The following is a 15,028-nucleotide window of genomic DNA, read 5'->3' as shown; positions in this document are numbered from 1 at the left end:
CAAGGTAATAAAGTACATAGTAGCTGTGGGAATCACTGGTCCTCTTTCCTCTTAGGTTGCTTTGCTCTGGTAAACATGTGATTTGGTATTTCCACACTGTATCATTGGCTGATAGGAGTTGAGTAGTTGGGTCTTCACAGCAGGTAGAGGAAGGAATGTGCTTTCTTGATTGTCAAACAACTTCAAAGTTCTCTCTGAAAATTTCAACTGTGATTCTATTTTTAGAAACAGGCAGGAGTTGTTGGTGCAAGGCTTGGTAGTTGGTAGTTAAGGGGCTGATAAAGGCTGTGATTGGCTGTTGATGGACTAGTAAGTAGTGTATTTGGTCAGCTGCTGTGAGTGTTAAAGGACATGTTTTCCTCTGTATTTCTAGTCAAATCTTTGCTACAGTAGACAGCTCCATCTATCTAACAAACCATGCAGGGGTTTTAGAGAGATATAGAGTGGGGTGGATAAACCAGAGACCATCCAAACCTGGGATCCTTGACCGTCTCTGAGAAAACACATAGGGTCATTATCATGTGGGCTTACCTACTGTATATCTGACCACAACAAAGTCAACTCCACTAGGTGGACTGTTGGTCCTTTAAATCCAACTCAAGAAATCTGGAGCTGTTTTTCAAATGCTCCCAAGGAGGCTGTGTGCTCCATATATATAGTAGAATATAGTTGTATCTCTCTGGTGTGCTCAGTGAAGTGTCTGTCTGTCACACAGTGGTCTCAATCTTCTCGATTATCTCCACCATGGACTTAGAGGGAGACAACAGAGAGGTCTCATCCTGGTCCCAGAGACTACAGAGGCTAGATTTCCCATCTCCATCGGCGCTCAACACTTCATTCTGATCCTCCGACTCTGACTCACAGGATTCCAGGTAGTGCCGACCTAGCGCGTTGATCCCAGAGTCCTCGGAGCTGGATGGAGAGGAGCAGTGGTCCATCTTGGGGCCTTTCAGCTTGTCTACAGGGCTGTGGTGGTGGTGCTCCCTCTGGTCTACTGGGGTGCTGTAGTAATGCTTGTCCACAGAGCTTTTGTAGTGTTGTGGTATTTTGTTGTAGTCCACAGAGGGGTGATGCTTGTCTAGAGACGATTTGTGTTGCTCCTCACTGTGTGCAGGGGGATTGTGTTGGTGCACAGGGCTTTTGTGGTGGGGCTTGTCCACGGGGGGCTGTAGTGTGTTGTGGTGGTGGTCGTTGTGAACAGATCGTGTTGGCTTACTGGGAGGAGGCAACTGAGGAGGAGCAGCAGCAGGAGGAGGTGCCGCAGCAGGAGGAGGTGCAGCAGCAGGAGGAGGTGCAGCAGCAGGAGGAGGTGCAGCAGCAGGAGGAGGTGCCGCAGCAGGAGGAGGTGCAGCAGCAGGAGGAGGTGCCGCTGGAGGAGGAGGTGCCGCAGCAGGAGGAGGTGCCGCAGCAGGAGGAGGTGCAGCAGCAGGAGGAGGTGCAGCAGCAGAAGGAGGTACAGCCGCAGGAGGAGGTGCCACAGCAGGAGGAGGTGCAGCAGGAGGAGGTGCCGCAGCAGGAGGATCAGGGATGGGAGGAGGAGAACGTTGAACATAACACATCTTCCCGTTGATGCGTTTGACGATGTAGTCGTCGATGAAGAGGTCTGCTATGACACAGTATTTGGGCGACTGAAGGAACGGTGGGGACTGGAAGCAGGGGGCGATCTTCAGGAAGCGTTCGGTGAGGGAGACAGACAGGTTCATGGTGGGTGGGGACTCAGAGGGGTCAGAGGGTACCGCCGTGCTCGGCAGCTGGCACACACTGGTCATGGGCTGGTAAACATATTTACCTGCACAGACAGGAAGAGAAACACAACAGAAGAAATGTAAATATACTAATCAAGACAAGAGCCTCCTGGTGCTTTGACTCTGAGCCGTTTCGAATACTGACAACCTGGGATTAACAATCAGATATTCATCAAACTAACGACAAGAGTTTAACAATCAGATATTCAGAGTTAAAGGTGGAGGCTAAACACTAGTGTTGAAGAGGGACAACACCAGAGAGTTATAGGTGGAGGCTTGACACTAGTGTTGAAGAGGGACAACACCAGAGAGTTAAAGGTGGAGGCTAGACACTAGTGTTGAAGAGGGACAACACCAGAGAGTTATAGGTGGAGGCTTGACACTAGTGTTGAAGAGGGACAACACCAGAGAGTTAAAGGTGAAGGCTAGACAGTAGAGTTAAAGGTGGAGGCTAGACAGTAGTGTTGAAGGTGGAGGCTAGACAGTAGTGTTGAAGGTGGAGGCTAGACAGTAGAGTTAAAGGTGGAGGCTAGACAGTAGTGTTGAAGGTGGAGGCTAGACAGTAGAGTTAAAGGTGAAGGCTAGACAGTAGAGTTAAAGGTGGAGGCTAGACAGTAGTGTTGAAGGTGGAGGCTAGACAGTAGAGTTAAAGGTGAAGGCTAGACAGTAGAGTTAAAGGTGGAGGCTAGACAGTAGTGTTGAAGGTGGAGGCTAGACAGTAGTGTTGAAGGTGGAGGCTAGACAGTAGAGTTGAAGAGGGACAACACCAGAGAGTTAAAGGTGGAGGCTAGACAGCAGAGTTAAAGGTGGAGGCTAGACAGTAGAGTTGAAGAGGGACAACACCAGAGAGTTAAAGGTGGAGGCTAGACAGCAGAGTTAAAGGTGGAGGCTAGACAGTAGAGTTAAAGGTGGAGGCTAGACAGTAGAGTTGAAGAGGGACAACACCAGAGAGTTAAAGGTGGAGGCTAGACAGCAGAGTTAAAGGTGGAGGCTAGACAGTAGAGTTAAAGGTGGAGGCTAGACAGTAGTGTTGAAGAGGGACAACACCAGAGAGTTAAAGGTGGAGGCTAGACAGTAGAGTTAAAGGTGGAGGCTAGACAGTAGTGTTGAAGAGAGAAGATTGAAAAGCATTTGCTAAAAATAAAAAATACACTACAATATGAGATAAACAGTATTTCTCGTTGGTACTGTAGGCCTAATCGTCTACACCACATTTATCCGGGCATTTCAGCGGATCATTTGAATCACTAGGTTGCTGCACATTTTAGATGGAGACGTGAGATTACATCTGACTGAGATTACGATGTTACGGACTGCTACCATGTGAAGGTCTAAACTGCTACTACTGCTGAGACGCTGATAGCAAACTGAAAATTGCTTCTGGCAGCGTCTCGAATAGCACCCCATTTCCTATATAGTACACTACTTTAGGCATTGTGAGCCCTGGACAAAAGAAGTGCCTAAAGGGAATAGGGTGCCATTTGGGATCTACTGTGCTGAGGATTTCCAAACCTGTCGCAGAGAGAATCAATAAAGAGACTATGTTCACTGTTGAGCCTGTCAGGTATGGTTATGACTCCTGCTTTACGTTTTCAGACAGTCAGGATGTAAACAGACAGTAGTAGTGGTAGTAGTAGAGACTATGTTCACTGTTGAGCCTGTCAGGTAACAGTAGTAACAGTAGCAGTGGTAGTAGTAGTAACAGTAAGGATGTAAACAGACAGTAGTAGTGGTAGTAGTAGAGACTATGTTCACTGTTGAGCCTGTCAGGTATGGTTATGACTCCTGCTTTACGTTTTCAGACAGTCAGGATGTAAACAGACAGTAGTAGCTACAGTAGTAGCTAGTAACAGTAGTAGTAGTAACAATAGTAGTGGTAGTAGTAGTAACAGTAGTAACAGTAGTAGTGGTAGTAGTAGTAGTAACAGTAGTAACAGTAGTAACAGTAGTAACAGTAGCAGTGGTGGTAGTAGTGGTAGTAGTAGTAACAGTAGTAACAGTAGTAGTAGTAACAGTAGTAACAGTAGTAACAGTAGCAGTGGTGGTAGTAGTAGTAGTAGTAGTAGTAGTGGTAGTAGGAGTAACAGTAGTAGTTGTAACAGTAGTAGTAGTAACAGTAGCAGTGGTAGTAAGAGTAGCAGTGGTAGTAACAGTAGTAACAGTAGTAGTAGTAGTAGTAACAGTAGTAACAGTAGCAGTGGTAGTAGTAGTAGTAACAGTAGCAGTGGTGGTAGTAGTAGTAACAGTAGTAGTAGTAGTAGTAACAGTAGCAGTGGTGGTAGTAGTAGTAACAGTAGTAGTGGTAGTAGTAGTAACAGTAGCAGTGGTGGTAGTAGTAGTAACAGTAGTAGTAGTAGTAACAGTAACAGTAGTGGTAGTAGTAGTAACAGTAGCAGTGGTGGTAGTAGTAGTAGTAGTAGTGGTAGTAGTAGCAGTAGTAGTAGTAGTAGTAGTAGTAGTAGGAGTAATAGTAGTAGTAGCAGTAGTAGTAGTAACAGTAGCAGTGGTAGTAGTAGTAGTAACAGTAGTAGTGGTAGTAGTAGTAACAGTAGTAGTGGTAGTAGTAGTAGTAACAGTAGTAGTGGTAGTAGTAGTAACAGTAGCAGTGGTGGTAGTAGTAGTAACAGTAGTAGTAGTAACAGTAGTAGTGGTAGTAGTAGTAACAGTAGTAGTGGTAGTAGTAGTAGTAACAGCAGTAGCAGTAGTAGTAGTAACAGTAGCAGTGGTGGTAGTAGTAGTAACAGTAGTAGTGGTAGTAGTAGTAGTAACAGTAGTAGTGGTAGTAGTAGTAGTAACAGTAGCAGTGGTGGTAGTAGTGGTAGTAGTAGTAGAACAGCTGCCTCCGGTAAGACAAAGGGTGGCGATTTAAGCAATAAGGCCCGAGGTGGTGTGGTATATGGCCAATATATCATGTCTAATAAGGGCTGTTCTTATGCACGACGCAAAGCGGAGTGCTAGGGCACAGCCCTAAGCCGTAGTATATTGGCCATATACCACAAACCCCCAAGGTGCCTTATTGCTGTTATAAACTGGTTACCAATGTAATTAAAGCAGTAAAAATAAATGTTTTGTCATACCCGTGATATACGGTCTGATATACCACGGATTTCAGCCAATCAGCATTCAGGGCTCAAACCACCCAGTTTATAATTGTAAATAACAGCTGGTGTAAGAAATCTAATATTACGGAAGTGTTGAGGTTCTGCTCACCTGAGGTAGAGTATCTCATGATAAAACGTAGATCACACTATTTACCAAGAGTTTTCATCTACACTGCTCAAAAAAATAAAGGGAACACTTAAACAACACAATGTAACTCCAAGTCAATCACACTTCTGTGAAATCAAACTGTCCACTTAGGAAGCAACACTGATTGACAATAAATGTCACATGCTGTTGTGCAAATGGAATAGACAACAGGTGGAAATTATAGGCAATTAGCAAGACACCCCCAATAAAGGAGTGGTTCTGCAAGTGGGGAACACAGACCACTTCTCAGTTCCTATGCTTCCTGGCTGATATTTTGGTCACTTTTGAATGCTGGCAGTGCTTTCACCCTAGTGGTAGCATAAGTCTACAACCCACACAAGTGGCTCAGGTAGTGCAGCTCATCCAGGATGGCACATCAATGCGAGCTGTGGCAAAAAGGTTTGCTGTGTCTGTCAGCGTAGTGTCCAGAGCATGGAGGCGCTACCAGGAGACAGGCCAGGACATCAGGAGACGTGGAGGAGGCCGTAGGAGGGCAACAACCCAGCAGCAGGACCGCTACCTCTGCCTTTGTGCAAGGAGGAGCAGGAGGAGCACTGCCAGAGCCCTGCAAAATTACCTCCAGCAGGCCAAAAATGTGCATGTGCCTGCTCAAATGGTCAGAAACATACTCCATGAGGGTGGTATGAGGGCCCGACGTCCACAGGTGGGGATTGTGCTTACAGCCCAACACCGTGCAGGACGTTTGGCATTTTCCAGAGAACACCAAGATTGGCAAATTCGCCTCTGGCGCCCTGTGCTCTTCACAGATGAAAGCAGGTTCACACTGAGCACGTGACAGACGTAACAGAGTCTGGAGACGCCGTGGAGAACGTTCTGCTGCCTGCAACATCCTCCAGCATGACCGGTTTGGCGGTGGGCCAGTCATGGTGTGGGGTGGCATTTCTTTGGGGGGCCGCACAGCCCTCCATGTGCTCGCCAGAGGTAGCCTGACTGCCATTAGGTACCGAGATGAGATCCTCAGACCCCTTGTGAGACCATTTGCTGGTGCGGTTGGCCCTGGGTTCCTCCTGGGTTCCTCCTAATGCAAGACAATGCTAGACCTCATGTGGCTGGAGTGTGTCAGCAGTTCCTGCAAGAGGAAGGCATTGATGCTATGGACTGGCCAGCCCATTCCCCAGACCTGAATCCAATTGAGCACATCTGGGACATCATGTCTCGCTACATCCACCAATGCCACGTTTAACCGGAGACTGTCCAAAAGGGACTACAAAGGGAAGCACAGCCTAGAGCTGCCCAGTGACACGAGCCTACCAGACGAGCAAAATAACTTGTTTGCTTGCTTCGAAGCAAGTAACACTGAAACATGCATGAGAGCATCAGCTGTTCCGGACGATTGTGTGATAAAGCTCTCCGTAGCCGACGTGAGTAAGACCTTTAAACAGGTCAACATACACCAGGCCGCAGGGCCAGACGGATTACCAGGATGTGTACTCCGAGCATGCACTGTTTAACTGGCAAATGTCTTCACTGACATTTTCAACATGTCCCTGACCAAGTCTGTAATACCAACCTGTTTCAAACAGACCACCATAGTCCATGTGCCCAAGAATCCTAAAATGCTGACCAGACCGGACACGTGACGTGCGCGAGCATCGCAAATTAAATTTAGAAATTCATGTTATTCAATTATTGCACCCACACTGCTCGCGTGTGCCAACGAGTGTCTGCTAAAATAGAACTCCTATTTCTGACGCAGATCACGCTGAAAGTCCTGCCTCTCCCATCTCCTCATTGGTTATACCCACGTGGGTGACTGAAAGATGAACTGTTTTGCCGGTAGTTGTGGTAATACAATGAAAGTTTAGATGCGATCACCATAAATTAAATCACCATATAAGTTAAACGATGAAAAAGAAGAGGTAGTAGAGGTCCTTGTGCATTTCAGGTAAAATAACAACTCAATGTCTATATCCCAGGACAAATTAGCTAGCAACAGCGAGCTAGCTAAATTGGACAAATTAACGTAAGCTAGCAAGTGCAAGCTAACTAGCTAAATTGCCATACATGTTTAATGATTTTCGACCTGTCCCCAAATTAATGTCATTGGTTCAGAGTTTGTTTTGATATTTTAACCTGCGTGATCGCGTTTGGTGTAGGGGGGCAAAATAAATGTAGGCACGATGGCGCACGCGCGCAGCCGGTTCCAAAAGTGTCTTCACATTTTTTACCTCTCCGAGTCTGTAATACCAACATGTTTCAAGCCGACCACACGTCTGCCATGAAGTGCTTTGAAAGGCTGGTCATGGCTCACATCAACACCATTATCCCAGAAACCCTAGACCCACTCCAATTTGCATACTGCTCCAACAGATCCACAGATGATGCAATCTCTATTGCACTCCACACTGCCCTTTCCCACCTGGACCAAAGGAACACCTATGTGAGAATGCTGTTCATTGACCTCACCTCAGCGTTCAACACCATAGTGCCCTGAAAGTTCATCAATAATCTAAGGACCCTGTGACTAAACACCTCCCCCTGCAACTGGATCCTGGACTTCCTGACAGGCCTCCCCCAGGTGGTAAGGGTAGGTAACAACGCATCTGCCACACTGATGCTCAACACTGGGGCCCTTCAGGTGTGTGTGCTCAGTCCCCTCCTGTACTCCAAGTTCACACATGACTGCATGGAAAAGCAAGACTCCAACACCATCATTAAGTTAGCTGATGACACAACAGTGGTAGGCCTGATCACAGACAACGACGAGACAGCCTATAGGGAGGAGGTCAGAGATCTGGCCGTGTGGTTCCAGGACAACAACCTCTCCATCAACGTGATCAAGACAAAGGAGATGATTATGGACTACCGGAAAAGGAGGACCGAACAGGACCCCATTAACATCGATGGGCTGTAGTGGAGCAGGTTGAGAGCTTCAAGTTCCTTGGTGTCCACATCACCAACAAACTATCGTGGTCCAAACACACCAAGACAGTCATGAAGAGGGCACGACAAAGCCTAATCACCCTCAGGAGACTGAAAAGATTTGGCATGGGTCCTCAGATCCTCAAAAAGTTCTACAGTTGCACCAGAGATCATCCTGACTGGTTGCATCACCGCCTGGTATGGCAACTGCTCTGCCTCCGACCACAAGGCAAATCAAATCAAATCAAATTGTATTTGTCACATACACATGGTTAGCAGATGTTAATGCAAGTGTAGCGAAATGCTTGTGCTTCTAGTTCCGACAATGCAGTAATAACCAACAAGTAATCTAACTAACAATTCCAAAACTACTGTCTTATACACAGTGTAAGGGGATAAAGAATATGTACATAAGGATATATGAATGAGTGATGGTACAGAGCAGCATAGGCAAGATACAGTAGATGGTTTCGAGTACAGTATATACATATGAGATGAGTATGTAAACAAAGTGGCATAGTTAAAGTGGCTAGTGATACATGTATTACATAAGGATGCAGTCGATGATATAGAGTACAGTATATACGTATGCATATGAGATGGATAATGTAGGGTAAGTAACATTATATAAGGTAGCATTGTTTAAAGTGGCTAGTGACATATTTACATCATTTCCCATCAATTCCCATTATTAAAGTGGCTGGAGTTGAGTCAGTGTCAGTGTCAGTGTGTTGGCAGCAGCCACTCAAAGTTAGTGGTGGCTGTTTAACAGTCTGATGGCCTTGAGATAGAAGCTGTTTTTCAGTCTCTCGGTCCGAGCTTTGATGCAACTGTACTGACCTCGCCTTCTGGATGATAGCGGGGTGAACAGGCAGTGGCTCGGGTGGTTGATGTCCTTGATGATCTTTATGGCCTTCCTGTAACATCGGGTGGTGTAGGTGTCCTGGAGGGCAGGTAGTTTACACCCTGTATATAGTCTCCACATTGACTCTGTACCGTAACACCCTGTATATAGCCTCCACATTGACTCTGTACCGTAACACCCTGTATATATCCTCCACATTGACTCTGTACCGTAACACCCTGTATATAGCCTCCACATTGACTCTGTACCATAACACCCTGTATATAGCCTCCACATTGACTCTGTACCGTAATACCCTGTATATAGCCTCCACATTGACTCTGTACCGTAATACCCTGTATATAGCCTCCACATTGACTCTGTACCGTAATACCCTGTATATAGCCTCCACATTGACTCTGTACTGTAATACCCTGTATATAGCCTCCACATTGACTCTGTACCGTAATACCCTGTATATAGCCTCCACATTGACTCTGTACCGTAATACCCTGTATATAGCCTCCACATTGACTCTGTACCGTAATACCCTGTATATAGCCTCCACATTGACTCTGTACCGTAATACCCTGTATATAGCCTCCACATTGACTCTGTACCGTAATACCCTGTATATAGCCTCCACATTGACTCTGTACTGTAATACCCTGTATATAGCCTCCACATTGACTCTGTACTGTAATACCCTGTATATAGCCTCCACATTGACTCTGTACCGCAATACCCTGTATATAGCCTCCACATTGACTCTGTACCGTAATACCCTGTATATAGCCTCCACATTAACTCTGTACTGTAATACCCTGTATATAGCCTCCACATTGACTCTGTACCGTAAAACCCTGTATATAGCCTCCACATTGACTCTGTACCGTAATACCCTGTATATAGCCTCCACATTGACTCTGTACCGTAATACCCTGTATATAGCCTCCACATTAACTCTGTACTGTAATACCCTGTATATAGCCTCCACATTGACTCTGTACCGTAATACCCTGTATATAGCCTCCACATTAACTCTGTACTGTAATACCCTGTATATAGCCTCCACATTGACTCTGTACCGTAATACCCTGTATATAGCCTCCACATTAACTCTGTACTGTAATACCCTGTATATAGCCTCCACATTGACTCTGTACTGTAATACCCTGTATATAGTCTCCACATTAACTCTGTACTGTAATACCCTGTATATAGCCTCCACATTGACTCTGTATCGGTACACCCTGTATATAGCCTCCACATTGACTCTGTACCGTAATACCCTGTATATAGTCTCCACATTAACTCTGTACTGTAATACCCTGTATATAGCCTCCACATTGACTCTGTATCGGTACACCCTGTATATAGCCTCCACATTGACTCTGTACCGTAATACCCTGTATATAGTCTCCACATTAACTCTGTACCGTAATACCCTGTATATAGTCTCCACATTGACTCTGTACCGTAATACCCTGTATATAGCCTCCACATTGACTCTGTATCGGTACACCCTGTATGTAGCCTCCACATTGACTCTGTACCGTAATACCCTGTATATAGTCTCCACATTGACTCTGTACCGTAATACCCTGTATATAGCCTCCACATTGACTCTGTACCGTAATACCCTGTATATAGCCTCCACATTGACTCTGTACTGGTACCCCCTGTATATAGCCTCCACATTGACTCTGTACCGTAATACCCTGTATATAGCCTCCACATTGACTCTGTACCGTAATACCCTGTATATAGCCTCCACATTGACTCTGTACCGTAATACCCTGTATATAGCCTCCACATTGACTCTGTACCGTAATACCCTGTATATAGCCTCCACATTGACTCTGTACCGTAACACCCTGTATATAGCCTCCACATTGACTCTGTACCGTAATACCCTGTATATAGCCTCCACATTGACTCTGTACCGTAATACCCTGTATATAGTCTCCACATTGACTCTGTACCGTAATACCCTGTATATAGCCTCCACATTGACTCTGTACCGTAATACCCTGTATATAGCCTCCACATTGACTCTGTACCGTAATACCCTGTATATAGTCTCGCTACTGTTATTTTATTGCGCCTTAATTATTTTTTATATTTACTTCAGTTAATTTTAGTAAATCATTTCTTTACACTTTTTTCTTAAAACTGCATAAGGGCTTGTTAGTAAGCATATCACTGTAAGGTCTACACCTATTGTGTTCAGCATATCACTGTAAGGTCTACACCTATTGTATTCAGCATATCACTGTAAGGTCTACACCTATTGTATTCAGCATATCACTGTAAGGTCTACACCTATTGTATTCAGCATATCACTGTAAGGTCTACACCTATTGTATTCAGCATATCACTGTAAGGTCTACACCTATTGTGTTCAGCATATCACTGTAAGGTCTACACCTATTGTGTTCAGCATATCACTGTAAGGTCTACACCTATTGTGTTCAGCATATCACTGTAAGGTCTACACCTATTGTGTTCAGCATATCACTGTAAGGTCTACTACACCTATTGTGTTCAGCATATCACTGTAAGGTCTACACCTATTGTATTCAGCATATCACTGTAAGGTCTACACCTATTGTGTTCAGCATATCACTGTAAGGTCTACACCTATTGTATTCAGCAGATCACTGTAAGGTCTACACCTATTGTATTCGGGGGCATGTGACAAATCAAATTCGATTTGATCCTTTGTCAAATTGATGATCATCAATCAACGTAAATGTTAAAGCCTATAGACTACTGGGAAATAAGAAAAGCCTAACCCGTCAGTGGTACTCTTTCACTAGGATAATGTGATTGAGTTGTTGACAATAGCGGCCTATACTTCCTACAGCACTGCTTGCCTAGCAGCCTGGTCTCATAGACTGGACTTAACATAGTAAACGTAAATCTGGGAAACTCAAATTAGTTATGTTTTGGTTATATAAGTCAGCTGAGCAATGGGCTGGATAAATGTAACGACTCTCAAGGAAGCAATGGAGTAAAAGCAAGCTTCTATTTTGGGATCTGATGGGTTCTGACAGTTGAACTAAGCTCATGAGGCATTTATAAATTACAATACTAAAAGTATATATACTAAAAGTATATTACAAGGCTAAAAGTATGTGGACACCTGTTCGTTTAACATCTCATTCCAAAATTATGGGTATTAATATGGAGTTGGTCCCTCCTTTGCTGCTACAACAGCCTCCACTCTTCTGGGAAGGCTTTCCACTAGATGTTGGAACATTGCTGCTATAACAGGCTCCACTCTTCTGGGAAGGCTTTCCACTAGATTTTTTTTTAATTTTTTTTTTATTTCACCTTTATTTAACCAGGTAGGCTAGTTGAGAACACCTTTATTTAACCAGGTAGGCTAGTTGAGAACAAGTTCTCATTTGCAACTGCGACCTGGCCAAGATAAAGCATAGCAGTGTGAGCAGACAACAAAGAGTTACACATGGAGTAAACCATTAACAAGTCAATAACACAGTAGAAAACAAAGGGGGAGTCTATATACAATGTGTGCAAAAGGCATGAGGAGGTAGGCAAATAATTACAATTTTGCAGATTAACACTGGAGTGATGAATGATCAGATGGTCATGTACAGGTAGAGATATTGGTGTGCAAAAGAGCAGAAAAGTAAATAAATAAAAACAGTATGGGGATGAGGTAGGTGAAGAAGGGTGGGCTATTTACCAATAGACTATGTACAGCTGCAGCGATCGGTTAGCTGCTCAGATAGCTGATGTTTGAAGTTGGTGAAGGAGATAAAAGTCTCCAACTTCAGCGATTTTTGCAATTCGTTCCAGTCACAGGCAGCAGAGTACTGGAACGAAAGGCGGCCAAATGAGGTGTTGGCTTTAGGGATGATCAGTGAGATACACCTGCTGGAGCATGTGCTACGGATGGGTGTTGCCATCGTGACCAGTGAGCTGAGATAAGGCGGAGCTTTACCTAGCATGGACTTGTAGATGACCTGGAGCCAGTGGGTCTGGCGACGAATATGTAGCGAGGGCCAGCCGACTAGAGCATACAAGTCGCAGTGGTGGGTGGTATAAGGTGCTTTAGTGACAAAACGGATGGCACTGTGATAAACTGCATCCAGTTTGCTGAGTAGAGTGTTGGAAGCCATTTTGTAGATGATGTCGCCGAAGTCGAGGATCGGTAGGATAGTCAGTTTTACTAGGGTAAGATGTCGGAACATTGCTGCTATAACAGCCTCCACTCTTCTGGGAAGGCTTTCCACTAGATGTTGGAACATTGCTGCTATAACAGCCTCCACTCTTCTGGGAAGGCTTTCCACTAGATGTTGGAACATTGCTGCTATAACAACCTCCACTCTTCTGGGAAGGCTTTCCACTAGATGATGGAACATTGCTGCTATAACAACCTCCACTCTTCTGGGAAGGCTTTCCACTAGATGTTGGAACATTGCTGCAGGGACTTGCTTCCATTCAGCCACACAAGCATTAGTGAGGTCGGGCGATTAGGCCTGGCTTGCAGTCTGCAATTCCTGCAATTCAGTGTTCGATGGGGCAGAGGTCAGGGCTCTGTGCAGGCCAGTCAAGGACTTCCACACCGATCTCAACTAACCATTTCTGTATGGACCTTGCTTTGTGCATAGGGGTATTGTCATGCTGAAACAGGAAAGGGCCTTCCCCAAACTGTTGCCACAAAGTTGGAAGCACAGAACAAAGGGGCCTAGCCCGAACCATGAAAAACACCCCAGAACATTATTTGTCCTCCACCAAACTTCACAGTTGGCAATATGCATTCAAACATGTACCGTTCTCCTGGCCCCAAACTTTAAGGTGATGCATTCGTGTAGGTAGCTTACTCCTGGCATCCGCCAAACCCAGATTCATCCACTGCCAGATTCATCCACTGCCAGATGGTGAAGCGTGATTCATCACTCCAGAGAACACGTTTCCACTGCTAACCATTGCTCATTGTGATCTCAGGCTTGTGTGCGGCTGCTCGATCATGGAAACCCATTTTATGGAGCTATTGTTCTGACATTGCACGTTGCTTCCACTCGGTAGTGAGTGTTGCCACCGTGGACAGTTGATTTGTACACGATTCAATACTCAGCGGTCCTGTTCTGTGAGCTTGTGTGGCCTACCACTTTGCGGCTTACAGTTGACTGGGGAAGCGCTAGCAGGGCAGACATTTGATAAACTGACTTGTTGGGAAGGTGGCATCCTATGATGGTGCCACGTTGAAAGTCACTGAGCTCTTCAGTAAGGCCATTCTACTGCCAATGTTTCACTATGGAGATTGCATGGCTGTGTGCTCGATTTAATACACCTGTCAGCAACGGGTGTGGCTGAAATAGCCGAATCCACTCATTTGAAGAGGTGTCCACATAATTGTGTATATATAGTGTATATTCTTCCAGAATAAATATCATTCATTTAGAATACATTTAACAAAAAAATGCATGTTATGACTGTGTTCTTGTTTGCTAATAGCTACTTACAGTGGCACCAGCCCAAGTGGCAGCACCAGTGCAACTTGAAGCACTTTCCGTGGCTGTGCGTGGCGCATATTAACAGCCCATCGCACGGCAAGAAGTCCGGTCTCCCGGCGCAGCTGCGGGCCAGTGCCTGCGCCTCGTCCAACTTATCACTCTTCGGACACTTCTGGGCTCCAAAATCTGCCATGACCACATCGCCGATCACACCGATACAGAGGCGAACATCCGTCCGGTCAGATATCACATAACGGGGCGGAAATATCTAATGCGATTCTGTCCGGACAGGGAATACAATCTGAAAGTCTACTGTAAAACAAACGTCCGAAAATATGATGTAGCGCGTTATTTTGGGATAGGCAAAAGCAAAACGAAACGCCCTATAAAAGTTGATATAGAAAGGAAATTCAGTGTTCAATCAATGCAGAGGTGGGTAAATTATCCGGCTGTGCTTTGGAATCTATCGTTCTTCGAAGAAGCGAGTCGCACTTTCGATGTTCCAGAGATCAATCAATCCATCCACACTGGGAGGAAAAAGGTCATTGTCCCTGTTCTTTCTGCGTGCTGCAGACGCCGATCCATCCAGCGCACCCTTTCCCCTCCCTCTCACCCCCCTCCCTCCCTCCCTCGTACCCACCCGCTCCTATCCTCCTCAACTTTAACACAGAGACTCCAATAAATATGAATTCACATTCCTGCTATATGGCCGAATTTGATGCATATGTAATTCCTGGGCTTGTTTTGGGGGGCTTGAGAACTAATTTGGTTGTCAATTAGTCATAAAATATAGAATATACATATGAACAGCAGAATGC

The 15,028-nt window shown here is 45.2% G+C and overlaps 1 protein-coding gene across 1 annotated transcript; it reads right to left on the bottom strand.

Moving 5' to 3' along the window:
• Window positions 1–680: 680 nt before the first annotated feature.
• zgc:162707 (UPF0524 protein C3orf70 homolog B) lies at window positions 681–14,769 on the bottom strand. The gene is made up of 3 exons (XM_031806309.1): window positions 14,220–14,769; window positions 1,479–1,789; window positions 681–986 (listed from the first exon to the last, which is right to left on the bottom strand). Exons 1-3 carry the CDS (start codon window positions 14,401–14,403, stop codon window positions 708–710), a joined length of 774 nt encoding a protein of 257 aa, XP_031662169.1. The 5' UTR covers window positions 14,404–14,769; the 3' UTR covers window positions 681–707.
• Between the last annotated feature and the right edge of the window lie 259 nt (window positions 14,770–15,028).

This window comes from Oncorhynchus kisutch, linkage group LG26 (assembly GCF_002021735.2).
Source record: "Oncorhynchus kisutch isolate 150728-3 linkage group LG26, Okis_V2, whole genome shotgun sequence".
NCBI lineage: Eukaryota > Metazoa > Chordata > Actinopteri > Salmoniformes > Salmonidae > Oncorhynchus > Oncorhynchus kisutch.
This window is presented reverse-complemented; position numbering and strand designations above follow the sequence as displayed.